General features: G+C 42.3%; 3 protein-coding genes across 10 annotated transcripts in view; all 3 read left to right on the top strand.

The window, feature by feature from the left end:
- Positions 1-14,093, top strand: part of LOC115552445 (protocadherin alpha-C2) — a 196,850-nt gene that overhangs the window by 120,446 nt on the left and 62,311 nt on the right. The window contains exon 1 of one of the 8 annotated variants that reach the window (XM_030368578.1): positions 3,792-6,331. The exons of 6 other annotated variants lie outside the window; for them this stretch is intronic. In XM_030368578.1, the coding sequence (XP_030224438.1) occupies positions 3,956-6,331 (2,376 nt within the window). In that variant the 5' untranslated portion in view covers positions 3,792-3,955. Of the gene's footprint in view, positions 1-3,791; positions 6,332-10,833; positions 13,385-14,093 lie in introns of those variants that run through there. One more of the 8 variants, XM_030368559.1, reaches the window with a different exon arrangement.
- LOC115552452 (protocadherin alpha-2-like) lies at positions 3-3,193 on the top strand. Its single transcript, XM_030368596.1, has one exon. The coding sequence runs from the start codon at positions 116-118 to the stop codon at positions 2,534-2,536; it is 2,421 nt and encodes an 806-aa protein (XP_030224456.1). The 5' UTR covers positions 3-115; the 3' UTR covers positions 2,537-3,193.
- Positions 7,664-10,202, top strand: LOC115552458 (protocadherin alpha-3-like). The gene has a single exon (XM_030368601.1). The coding sequence runs from the start codon at positions 7,809-7,811 to the stop codon at positions 10,200-10,202; it is 2,394 nt and encodes a 797-aa protein (XP_030224461.1). The 5' UTR covers positions 7,664-7,808.

Here is a 14,093-nt window from a genome sequence, read left to right as displayed (position 1 = left end):
CTCCTCCTCTGTTACACCAACGGCGTCAGTCTATACTGGTTTGTGTCACGAGGAAACGTTCGGATGAAGTCGAAGCGAGAAGGGTTGGACCGTGGAATAACATTGGATATTCCTCATGTTCGTGGATCGAGGATTTGTCTCTTTTGATATTTTGGCGATGGCTGCTCGGCAACGATACGATCGTGTGGGGATTGCACTCTCCATTTTGCTTTGTCTCTGTGAATGGTCCGTTGCACAGATATCCTACTCTGTTTCCGAAGAGGTGGACAAAGGAACTGTAGTCGGGAACCTCGCCAAAGATTTGAACCTCAATCTCCAGCAATTGAAATCCAGGAATCTTGAAATACATTCGGGTTACAAAATTCTGTATTTTCAGGCTGATTTGAATAGTGGATTTCTAAAGGTTAACGAGAGGATAGACCGAGAGGAGCTTTGTCCTAACACGGTAAAGTGCTCTTTAAACGTAGAGGCCATGTTGAGTCAACCGCGAGATCTTCGCAGAATAGTCATTGATATTCTCGATGTGAATGATAATTTCCCATCTTTTATGGAGGAGGTTAAGATAATCGAAATGCCCGAGTCGTCCTATCCCGGGGAGAGATATCCTTTGCCTACTGCCCATGACGCAGACACAGGCAGTAACTCATTAAAGACTTACAAATTGAGCCAAAATGAACATTTCTCATTGGATGTTCAAAGCAGCGAAGACGGTCTGTCTGCTGAGTTGGTGTTGCAGAAATCATTAGATCGAGAGAAACAGGCCGTGATCACACTAACTCTGACCGCTGTAGACGGTGGTAAACCTCCCAGATCGGGGACATTAGAAATAATGGTTAATGTTATGGATGTAAATGACAATTCCCCTTTGTTCAGTCAATCACTCTACAAAGCAAAGATTGTTGAAAATGCTGAAATAGGAGCCACGTTATTTACTCTCAGCGCTACTGACCTGGATGACGGTGTTAATAGTGAACTTGTCTACTCGTTTGCAGCGAAGGGGCGCGTAGATCCCAGTGATAAATTCTCCCTCAACGAAGAGACCGGTGTTATCACAGTAAAATCAATCATTGACTTTGAAGAGAAACAAGCTTACGATATTCGCGTCCAAGCAAGAGATAAAGGAACTCCTCCTCGTATTGCTCATGGCAAGATTTTAGTCGAAGTTATCGATATAAACGATAATACACCAGAAATAGTTGTATCATCTCTCATGAATCAGGTTAAAGAAGATGCTGAATTAGGTACAGTCGTGGCTTTGGTGACTGTGACTGATAGAGACGGAGGCAAAAATGGACATTCAAATTGTAGATTAACTGGCTCTGTGCCTTTCAAATTGAAGTTAAACTATGATAATTATTATTCTCTACTGGTTGACGGTGCACTTGATAGAGAGAGCGTTTCTCAGTATGAAGTCACTATCAATGCTACAGATGAGGGGACTCCACCTCTCTCTAGTACCAATGTGATCACCGTCCACGTTTCTGATGTCAATGACAATCCACCGCGTTTTCCTCATCCGGTTATAAATGTTTATGTAAAAGAAAACAGCCCGACTGATCAAGTCATTCATACAGTAACCGCTACTGATGCAGACGTAGGTGAAAATGCAAAATTAACGTACGCTATAATTAATAACGTGTCAGTGCCTGTGATATCAATGGTTAATATCAATCCCGATTCCGGCGAAATAGTTTGCCTACAGTCTTTTAATTATGAAAAGAGAAAAACATTTCAGTTCAAAGTTCAGACCACCGATTCTGGAGTTCCTTCACTGAGCAGTAACGCCACTGTTAACGTTTTCATACTGGATGAGAATGACAACAGTCCCGGGATTTTAGCCCCCCATTCTGAACACAGCTCCGTTAACAGTGAGAACATTCCCTACTCTGCTGAAGCGGGATACTTTGTGGCTAAAATCAGGGCCGTAGACGCAGACTCTGGCTACAATGCACTGCTTTCTTATCACATCTCTGAACCCAAAGGAACCAATCTCTTTCGGATAGGAACCAGCACCGGTGAAATCAGGACTAAGAGAAGGATGAGTGACAATGATCTGAAAACTCACCCATTGGTGGTGTTGGTTTGTGATAACGGGGAGCCCTCCCTGACAACTACTGTGTCTATTGATGTCGTTGTGGTTGAAAACACAGGAGACCTTGAGACTCAGTTCAGACACGTGCCGCTAAAGGAGGACAGCTTCTCTGCTTTAAACCTGTATTTGCTGATCGCCATTGCGTCGGTGTCAGTGATCTTTCTACTGAGTCTCATCAGTTTAATAGCAGTCAAATGCCACCGGACAGACAACAGTTTCAGCAGGTACAGCGCCCCAACGATCACCACCCACCCTGACGGGAGCTGGTCTTACTCTAAATCTACTCAGCAGTATGACGTGTGTTTCAGCTCAGACACACTGAAGAGTGACGTAGTAGTGTTCCCTCCTCAATTCCCGCCTGTTGATGGAGAACTGATCAGTATAAACGGAGGAGACACTTTAAACAGGACTCAGACTTTGCCCAATCACGAGAAGGTATGTTAAGTGCTAATCAGCCACATTTTTAATTTCATTTAAAAGATTAAATATAATGTATTTGTCCTGTCCTTGCAATGTTATATTGCTTTTGTGATGCCACTTTGAGGACCAAGTAGAGGGATTCTGTGACGTAATATTACGTCCTGATCAAGAAACATCCTGCATTTATTTTGCTTGCTGTCTGAAAGAATTGTTGCTTTTAGCCTGTGACGTTTGGATAACAAAAAAATATTTTCTGTAATGGTAGGCTTTGATGGATGTCTAGTTTGGGTTAGCATATATGCTTTTCATTATCCCGTTTTGCTCAATGCAAAACAATTCCCGCCTGTTGATGGAGAACTGATCAGTATTAACGGAGGAGACTTTAAGCAGAACTCTGACTTTACCAAATACAGAGAAGTTAAGAGACATAAACGTTAATGTTTGATTATGCTGGTAATTTGCACTTACCTTTGTATTGGATCATCCTCATCTAAAATTTCGTTATGCTCTCCGTGGTGCTGAATAATACTTTGAAGACTTGGCTGTGGGTCAAATGTAGCTCATTCTTATATCTATTCTGTTTGATAATAAGAAGTGTAGCCTACTGCACGCAAACAAATATAATTGGTTTCATATTATTGAATGTACTGCATTATTAGCATGCGCTACTGTTGCAATTTTAGTCGCTTGTTTAGGGATCTTTCACATGGTGCAAAAAAACACAGCTAGAACGGCGACCGAATAAGATAATTATTAATAATCATAATCCTAATACTTTTCATGATTATTATTGTTATTGTATTAGAGGTATTGCTATTTCGTAAACTGTTTACACTTTGCTTTTAGTTGGGAACAGCAAAAACGTCAATGTGCTGTTACATCGTTGATGTGCCATTTGCTTCCAAAATGACTAGGCATTGCAGAGTGAACATATAGCATCAGACTAAATATTAGTAAGACATGTGCCACACATTCTCGTTGTTATCCATCCTGACTGAACGGTTAACAAAGTAAACAACCTATGAAGATGCTGTCTTTGTGAATATTTTTCAAATTAAAAGCCAATTGACTGAAATTAAATATGATAAAGAACAAACGTTTGCTCAACGTTCGCATGATATATAATATTATAGGTTACACGAAACAAAAAACTAGTATTTTCCGCAATAGGGTTCGGCACATTAACTTTATAGACCGTTGCCAAATATTTTTTTATGAAATTGTATTTGTTCATAACAGACATGTGGTGTCGCTCAAGACCGTGGTAAAACAGATAGGTGGAAGACTCCTCCTCTGTTTCACAAATGGCGTCTGTCTGTAGTGCTTTATGGTACGAGGAAACATTCGGATGAAGTCGTAGCGAGAAGGGTTGGACCGTGGAATAACATTGGATATTCCTCATGTTTCGTGGATCGAGGATTTGTCTCTTTTGATATTTTGGCAATGGCTGCTCGGCAACGATACGATCGTGTGTGGATTGTAGGCCTACTCTCCATTTTGCTTTGTTTCTGTGATTGGTCCGTTGCACAGATATCCTACTCTGTTTCCGAAGAGGTGGACAAAGGAACCGTAGTCGGGAATCTCGCCAAAGATTTAAACCTCAATCTTCAACAATTGCAATCCAGGAATCTTGAAATCCATTCAGGTTACAAAATTCAGTATTTTCAGGCTGATATGAAAAGTGGATTTCTGAACGTTAACGAGAGGATAGACCGAGAGGAGCTTTGTCCCAACACGGTAAAGTGCTCCTTAAACGTAGAGGCAATGTTGAGTCATCCGCGAGACCTTCGCAGAATAGAAATTGATATTCTCGATGTAAACGACAATTCACCTTCTTTTATTGAGGAGGTTAAGATAATCGAAATGTCCGAGTCTGCATTTTCTGGGGACAGGTATCCTTTGCCGACTGCTCATGACGCAGACACAGGCAGTAACTCACTAAAGACCTACAAATTGAGTGCAAATGAATATTTTTCATTGGATGTCCAAAGCAGCGAAGACGGTCTATCTGCTGAGTTGGTGTTGCAGAAATCATTAGACAGAGAGAAACAGGCCGTGATCACACTGACTCTGACGGCTGTAGACGGTGGTAAACCTCCAAAATCAGGGACATTGCAAATAAATATTGATGTTATCGATGTGAATGACAATGCCCCAATATTCAGTCAAACTCTTTACAAAGCGCAGATTCTCGAAAATGCTGGAATTGGAACCACGTTATTAACCCTGAGCGCTACTGACTTCGATGACGGTGTGAATAGTGAGCTTGTCTACTCGTTTGCAGCAAAGGGGCGCGTAAATCCCAGTGATAAATTCTCCCTTAATGAAGAGACCGGCGTTATCACATTAAGATCAAACATTGACTTTGAAGAAAAACAAGCTTACGATATCCGCGTCCAAGCAAAAGATAAAGGAACTCCTCCTCGTTTTGTACATGGCAAGGTTTTAGTGGAGGTGATCGATATAAATGATAATTCACCAGAAATAGTTGTATCATCTCTCCTTAATCAGGTTAAAGAAGACGCAGAATTTGGTACAGTAGTGGCTTTGGTTACTGTGACAGACAGAGACGGAGTGAAAAATGGCCATGCAAATTGTAAAATTACTGGCTCTGTGCCTTTTAAACTAAAGTTGAACTATAGGAATTATTACTCTTTATTGGTTGACGATGCTCTTGACAGAGAGAGCATTTCTCAGTATGACGTCACTATCACGGCTACGGACGAGGGGTCTCCACCTCTCTCTACTACCAATGTGATCACCGTCCACGTTTCTGATGTCAATGACAATCCACCGCGTTTTCCTCATCCGGTCATAAATGTTTATGTGAAAGAAAACAGCCCGATGGATCAAGCCATTCATACAGTAACCGCTACTGACGCAGATTTAGGAGAGAATGCAAAAATAACGTACACTATAATTAATGAAGTGTCCATGCCTGTGTTAACAATGGTTAATATCAACTCAGATACTGGTGAAATAGTTTGCCTTCAGTCTTTTAATTATGAAGAAAAAAAAACATTTCAGTTCAAAGTTAAAGGCATCGATTCTGGAGTTCCGTCACTGAGCAGCAACGCCACTGTTAACGTTTTCATCCTTGATGAGAATGACAACACTCCCGGGATCTTAGCCCCCTACTCCGAACACAGCTCCGTTAACAGTGAGAACATTCCCTACTCTGCTGAAGTGGGATACTTTGTGGCTAAAATCAGGGCCGTAGACGCAGACTCTGGTTACAATGCACTGCTTTCTTATCACATCTCTGAACCCAAAGGAACCAATCTCTTTCGGATCGGAACCAGCACCGGTGAAATCAGGACTAAGAGACGGATGAGTGACAATGACCTGAAAACTCACGCGTTGGTGGTGTTGGTTTGTGATAACGGAGAGCCCTCCCTGACCGCTACAGTGTCTATTGATGTCGTTGTGGTTGAAAACACAGGAGACCTTCAGACTCAGTTCAGACACGTGCCGCTAAAGGAGGACAGCTTCTCTGCTTTAAACCTGTATTTGCTGATCGCCATTGCGTCGGTGTCAGTGATCTTTCTACTGAGTCTCATCAGTTTAATAGCAGTCAAATGCCACCGGACAGACAACAGTTTCAGCAGGTACAGCGCCCCAATGATCACCACCCACCCTGACGGGAGCTGGTCTTACTCTAAATCTACTCAGCAGTATGACGTGTGTTTCAGCTCAGACACACTGAAGAGTGATGTAGTAGTGTTCCCTCCTCAATTCCCGCCTGTTGATGGAGAACTGATCAGTATAAACGGAGGAGACACTTTAAGCAGGACTCAGACTTTGCCCAATCACGAGAAGGTAAGAACCAGACACATCTTACTATAATTCACAACTGTTGCATCTTTAAAATATTGCCTTTCTCCCTTGAGTTTCATCTAACAAAAACGTATCCGCAATTGAGCACATGCAGTAACAGAGTTTCTAGTCCCTATTCTCAACTATCCCTCATCAATGATGACGATGAAAGCCGTCAACATGACATTGAAAATGTATTTGTTTTTTTATTTCAAGCTTCCTACTTTTAATCTATTTGTTAATTAACGTCATGCCTTGAAGGCATATTCCTCTTGATACACAAATGACATTGAAAAGACCGAAATCATTTTACCGAATGTGTTAAACTGGCTATAATTATCATTTATGTCAGCGTTGTTTATCTTTGAGGAGGTGTTGACTGACAATGCTGAACTGTATGTGGTAATGAACGCAACATATATTTAAGTTCTGAGAAAATGAAGAGAATACTTTCCGCAAAACACTAAAATATTAGCCAATTATACTAAGAAAACCAAGTTATTGCAAAAACTGAATGCAATCTTTTTGTAAGGATATAAAATTGCATTTTCTGTTCGCTGTTTAGTTCATGTAGTGTCTGGCAAATAAGTAGTTACGACGTTGTTTGTTGCAAGAGGTCTTTGGTTTGCCAATTCATTGCAAACCAGTGTTACAAGCATTGCCCAGAGGAAGCTGCGACACGTTAAAGCTGTCCATTGGACAGAGACATGTGACATGTTGCCAACACATCCGCGTTGACTCGTATAGATCGCTATCCATGGTCCTGAACATGCGGGTCTTGCACAAGCGGGTCCTGAACCATTGGGTTCTGAATCTACAGACCCTGAAACAGCTGCATATGTTCTGTCTACTGCTGTAGGGAGATTTGGTTCCACTGAAACCACAGTTAGGTTTGGGAAACAATGGAGATTTAACCTTCCATGCTCGGCCATTTTATAACATGGTTGGTCTGAGTCTTCAGTCTGCAAGCCGTTCAGTTTTAGACGATGAGCACCCTGCAAAAATAGCCTCATCAAAGTAGTTCAAAACATTTCAAATAATTTCCGCCTGGGCAAATGACAATCTGTTCCTTGTTGCATTTTATAGTTTGGCATTGGAAAGCACTGAGCAAAATCATTTAGCATTAATGTTTTTTTAAATTCCCGTTTGTATCGTGTCTTCGTTAAAGGCTAATTTGGCAACGTTTGAAATGACAGCTTTGAACGTTCGATGCACTTCTGTCAGGAGACCAGAAGGGGGCGTTATAGACCACAACATTGAGTTAAAGGCAACGTAGGGCTGAGGCCACTCCCCGGCTCACGACAAATTTCTGGGCTTTGTTACCAGAAACGCAGAAGGAGAATGAACTGCGAGGCATCCATAATTTCACCATAAATACTAGCAAGGGCATGTGCGCTCGTTGAATTTACTTTCTTATCCTGGATTACTTTGGAGGATTTCTCTGATTTTGGCATATGTTTTGGTACTTTCGGATGGAACTATGTCTGCATCTATTCGAAGGGGCACCGTTGGTATACACATAGCGCTTGTATTATTGGATTTGTATTTTACAGCAGCGTCTGGACAGCTCTCCTACTCCGTCTCTGAAGAGGCAAACCCCGGGACGTCTGTTGGAAACCTCGTAAAGGATCTGAACCTCAACCTGCAGGAATTGGATTCGCGTCGGTTTCAAATTGTCACCGGTTCAAAGAAAAGGCATTTCGAGGTAGATCTAAAGACTGGTGTTCTCTTTGTCAAAGAACGGATCGACAGGGAGGAGCTGTGCGCTAAAGCTAGAAAATGCATTGTAAACGTAGAGGCAGTTATCAGCGATCCCCTAGAACTTCATAGATTAGAAGTTAATATTTTAGACATAAATGATAATGCACCGTTTTTCACAGAGGCGTTACAGTCTATTAATCTCGCCGAGAGTACTTTCCCAGGAGTAAAATTCGGCCTTGTAGAGGCATCGGATTCAGACATTGGCAAGAACGGCGTGAATACATACAAGCTCAGTCCTAATGATTATTTTTCGCTGGATATTCATAAAGGTGGAGACAGTCCGTCTGCTGAGTTAGTTCTGCAGAAGCCGTTAGACAGAGAGAAGCAGGCTCTGATAAAGCTTACGTTGACCGCAGTAGACGGAGGAAATCCTCCTAAATCAGGTACGTCACAAATCATTATTAATGTTATAGACGTCAATGATAGTCCTCCCGTTTTCAGTAAATCACTGTACAAAACACAAATTATAGAAAATGTGCCTACAGGAACAACAGTAGTCATCATCGAAGCAACAGACGCAGATGAAGGTGTTAATGGCGAAATTGAATATTCACTCAGGAGCAAAGGCCAGGATCTCATTTTAGATTTATTTGATGTTGATTCTAAAAGCGGGGAAATTACAATCAAAGGTCTAATAGACTTTGAACAAAACCCTGCATTTGAGATCCACGCCCAGGCCAGGGACAGAGGCCAGCCTCCGATGTCAGCTCACTGTAAAGTACTCGTAGAGGTAGTGGACCTCAACGACAACGCTCCGGAGATCACCGTGACGTCACTCATGACGGCGGTGAAAGAGGACGCTAAAATAGGCACTGCTATTGCTCTGGTTACCGTTCTTGACAAAGACGATGGAATAAACGGTGTGGTAAAAGCGGTTATCGCCAATGATCCACCATTTAAACTTCAGACGAACTACAAAAACTATTATTCCTTAGTGGTTAACGGACATCTGGACAGGGAGACCGACGCCCAGTACACGGTGACTATTTTAGCCACTGATGAAGGGTCCCCGCCTCTCTCGGGCACTGCCGTCGTCACCGTTCAAGTTTCTGACGTCAACGACAACGAGCCCCGCTTCACGGAGCCCGTGCTGAACGTGTACGTCAGAGAGAACGGGCCGGTGGGGGTCGTCGTTAAGACGGTTTCAGCAGTTGACGCTGACGTCGATCATAACGGTCAAGTGAAGTATTCGTTTTTGCCAAGCAGTAATGCACCTTTGCCGTTTTCTTCAATGATGAATATTAATTCAGAAACTGGAGAGGTTTCATCCCTTCAATCATTTAACTATGAGGAATTAAAATCGTTTCAGTTTAGAGTTCAGGCCACGGACACTGGAGTCCCTCCCCTCAGCAGTAACGTGACTGTTAACGTTTGTATCCTGGATGAGAATGACAACAGTCCCGGAATATTACCCCCCTATTCTGAACACGGCTCCGTTAACAGTGAGAACATTCCCTACTCTGCTGAAGCGGGATACTTTGTGGCTAAAATCAGGGCCGTAGACGCAGACTCTGGTTACAATGCACTGCTTTCTTATCACATCTCTGAACCCAAAGGAACCAATCTCTTTCGGATCGGAACCAGCTCCGGTGAAATCAGGACTAAGAGACGGATGAGTGACAATGACCTGAAAACTCACCCGTTGGTGGTGTTGGTTTGTGATAACGGAGAGCCCTCCCTGACAGCTACAGTGTCTATTGATGTCGTTGTGGTGGAAAACACAGGAGACCTTCAGACTCAGTTCAGACACGTGCCGCTAAAGGAGGACAGCTTCTCTGCTTTAAACCTGTATTTGCTGATCGCCATTGCGTCGGTGTCAGTGATCTTTCTACTGAGTCTCATCAGTTTAATAGCAGTCAAATGCCACCGGACAGACAACAGTTTCAGCAGGTACAGCGCCCCAATGATCACCACCCACCCTGACGGGAGCTGGTCTTACTCTAAATCTACTCAGCAGTATGACGTGTGTTTCAGCTCAGACACACTGAAGAGTGACGTAGTAGTGTTCCCTCCTCAATTCCCGCCTGTTGATGGAGAACTGATCAGTATAAACGGAGGGGACACTTATGGCATGACTCAGACATTGCCAAACAAAGACAAGGTAAGAATATGATATAGTAGACTTTCATATATTGTAGTCATTCATTTGTTCATGTTTTTCAAGTGTTCCATCGTTGGCCGTTTATCCACAGCGCAGGCCTTGTTGTGATACATGGTACGCCTCTATCCAAGGTCCTGATAACTTTCGTGTGAAACATTAGTCCTATAGGGTAAATATATTCCAGAAGTTCTTCAACCTCAAAACATTATATGTTTGAACACGAGGTGATTATTACATTACATTTGAATAACATTCGATTATGAAATAATGAATAATTTTATTTTGTACATTCTAAGCATGTTCCAACCTAATATATTACTAGTGAATGTCAATACATATTTTACCCCAACCCAGTCTCACGGAAATACGTGAACTTAATTTATCGATTCATTCGTGATATAAGAAACGTTATTTCAATTTATTTGTGCAAAAATCCACAAATTTCAAACTCATGTCCCTAAAACCCCAAACCTTAACCCATTGCCTAACCTCTACATAACACCGTTGGCAGGTATCTTATAGATTTACAAAGTTCATGTTTTTAATTATCAACGTTTCCCAAAGTGTAGACTCCGCGTCCACGGGAATTAAGCACACGGTGTCGCTCGAGACCGTGGGATACATCGCTGTGGTCATTTCAAAGCCCCTCCTCTCGGACGAGGATTCAATTACGTCACAGTGTGTAGCAAGTCCTCATTTGATTCAAATGTAGATGGTAGTGCAGCGCTCTATGGGATGGTCATTTGATGGATTATTACGCGTTTTGTGGAATTGATGTGAATATTTTTTGATACCGGTCCCATTCGATGACAGAGATGGGCCGTGGCGATGGCAGAGGAAGCGTTTGGATTATTCATCTTTTCGTACTTTGCCTATTTGAGTGTTCTGTCGCTCTGCTGTCCTATACTGTTTCCGAGGAGGCAGACAAAGGCACAGCTGTTGGAAATCTCGCAAAGGATTTAAATATCAATGTACGCGAACTGGAATCAAGGGGTCTTCAGATCGTTTCTGGTCATAGTAAGAAACATTTCGATGCAAATTTAAAAACGGGAGCTTTGATGGTTAGCGAGAGAATCAACCGTGAAGAGCTTTGTCCGCACTTGGCCAAATGCATTCTAAAAATACAAGCTATATTAAGTAATCCAATGAATATTTACAGAATAGAAGTTCATGTTTTGGATATAAATGACAACGGGCCTGTATTTCTGGAACAAAACCACGCATTTAACATCTCTGAATCATCTATGACCGGAGAAAGATACCCTCTCCCAGCTGCGATCGACCCAGACGTAGGCAGCAATTCAGTGCATAATTACAAACTGAACCAAAACGAATATTTCTCTCTGGATGTACAGGGCAGTGGAGAGGAGAGCGTTTCTGCTGAGCTAGTTCTCAAAAAAGCCCTAGACCGCGAACATGAGCAAGTCATTAAGCTTACACTGACCGCTATCGACGGAGGAAAACCGGTTAAAACTGGAACATTGCAGATCACTGTTCATGTAATAGACGCAAACGACAATGTCCCTGCGTTTGGTAAAATGCTCTACAAAGTACGTGTTACCGAGAGCATACCGGCAGGTGCAACAATTATTAAATTGGACGCCACAGATTTAGACGAAGGGTCAAATGCAGAAATTATATACAGCTTCATGAAACGTGGAAATGTAAAGTCCTATGATAAATTCAATATTGATGCGTTTAGTGGAGAAGTGACGGTCAAAGAGGGTTTAGATCACGAAACAAACGCAGCGTACGAGCTCCGTGTACAGGCTACGGATAAAGGTGCTTCCCCTCGCAGCGGTTATTCTAAACTGCTCGTGGAGGTTGTCGATGTGAACGATAACGCCCCAGAAATATCAATTACGTCGGTAAACAGTCCTCTCAAAGAGGATGCCGAGAGAGGCACGGTTGTTGCTTTAATTAATGTGCTGGACAAAGACAGTGGAAAAAATGGACAAGCTAATTGTAGAATCATTGGTTCTGTGCCATTTTCTCTTAAGCTGAACTACAAAAATGAGTACTCGATGATCGTTGATGGGGTTCTTGACCGAGAAATCACGTATCAATACAATATAACCATCGCAGCGACAGACGAAGGGACCCCACCCATCTCTAGTACCAGCCTTGTTGTCGTTAAACTTTCTGACGTGAATGACAACCCGCCGCGCTTCAGAGAACCCGTTTATAATGTTTATGTCACAGAGAATGATCGTGTAGGCGATGTTATTTACAAAGTGACAGCATTCGACCCTGACGTCAATGAAAATGCGCAAATAACGTATTCATTACAAGCTATCCCAACAATAAATGTTCAAACATCATCCCTTGTTAATATTAATTCAGAAACAGGCGGCATTGTCAACCTTCGTTCTTTCAACTTTGAAGAGTTTAAAACATTCAGTTTCAAAGTCCAGGCCACAGATTCTGGGGTTCCTCCACTGAGCAGCAATGTGACTGTTAACGTTTTCATCCTGGATGAGAATGACAACAGTCCAGGGATTCTACCCCCCTATTCTGAACACGGCTCCGTTAACAGTGAGAACATTCCCTACTCTGCTGAAGTGGGATACTTTGTGGCTAAAATCAGGGCCGTAGACGCAGACTCTGGTTACAATGCACTGCTTTCTTATCACATCTCTGAACCCAAAGGAACCAATCTCTTTCGGATCGGAACCAGCACCGGTGAAATTAGGACTAAGAGACGGATGAGTGACAATGACCTGAAAACTCACCCGTTGGTGGTGTTGGTTTGTGATAACGGAGAGCCCTCCCTGACAGCTACTGTGTCTATTGATGTCGTTGTGGTTGAAAACGCAGGAGACCTTCAGACTCAGTTCAGACACGTGCCGCTAAAGGAGGACAGCTTCTCTGCTTTAAACCTGTATTTGCTGATCGCCATTGCGTCGGTGTCAGTGATCTTTCTACTGAGTCTCATCAGTTTAATAGCAGTCAAATGCCACCGGACAGACAACAGTTTCAGCAGGTACAGCGCCCCAATGATCACCACCCACCCTGACGGGAGCTGGTCTTACTCTAAATCTACTCAGCAGTATGACGTGTGTTTCAGCTCAGACACACTGAAGAGTGACGTAGTAGTGTTCCCTCCTCAATTCCCGCCTGTTGATGGAGAACTGATCAGTATAAACGGAGGAGACTCTTTAAGCAGAACTCGGACTTTGCCCAATCACGATAAGGTATGTTAAGTGCTAATCAGCCACACGTTTAATTTCATTTAAAGGTTGACTATAATGTATTTGTCCTGTCTTTGCAATGTTAATTTGCTTTTATGATGCCACTTTGAGAAGCAAGTAGATTCTGTGACGTAATATTATGTCCTGATCAAGAAAACATCCTGTATTTATTTAGCTTGCTCTCAGAAAGAGTTGTTGCTCTTAGCCTGTGACGCTTGGATTACAATCGCTTTCCTGTGATGGTAGGCTTCGATGGATGTCTAGTTTGGGTTAGCACATATGCTTTTAATCATCCAATTTTGCTCAATGGAAAACACTTTCCGCCTGTTGATGGAGAACTTATAAGGATCAACTATGGAGACACTTAGAGCAGAACTCAGACTGTACCAAACACAGAGAAGGTAGGACATAAACGTTCACGTATGATTATGCTGGTGATTTGCACTTACTTTTTGTATTGGATCATCCTCATCTGAAATTACATTATGCTGTCAATAGTGCTGAACCAATTCTTTGAAGGCTTGGGTGTTGGACAGATTTAGCTCTTTCTTCCATCTATTCTGTTTGATTATGATAAGTGTACAAATAAACAAATATGATTGGTTTTATTTTGTTGAATGTATTACTGCATCATAAGCATAGGCTACTGTTGCAATTTGAGTTGCTTGTTTAGGGATCTTTCATACGACACATACAAACAAAACTATCTAAA

The sequence above is a fragment of the Gadus morhua genome, chromosome 10 (genome assembly GCF_902167405.1).
Source record: "Gadus morhua chromosome 10, gadMor3.0, whole genome shotgun sequence".
NCBI classification, from domain to species: Eukaryota; Metazoa; Chordata; class Actinopteri; order Gadiformes; family Gadidae; genus Gadus; species Gadus morhua.
Note: the sequence above shows the minus strand (reverse complement) of the source record. Positions and strands in the feature narration are given on the sequence as shown.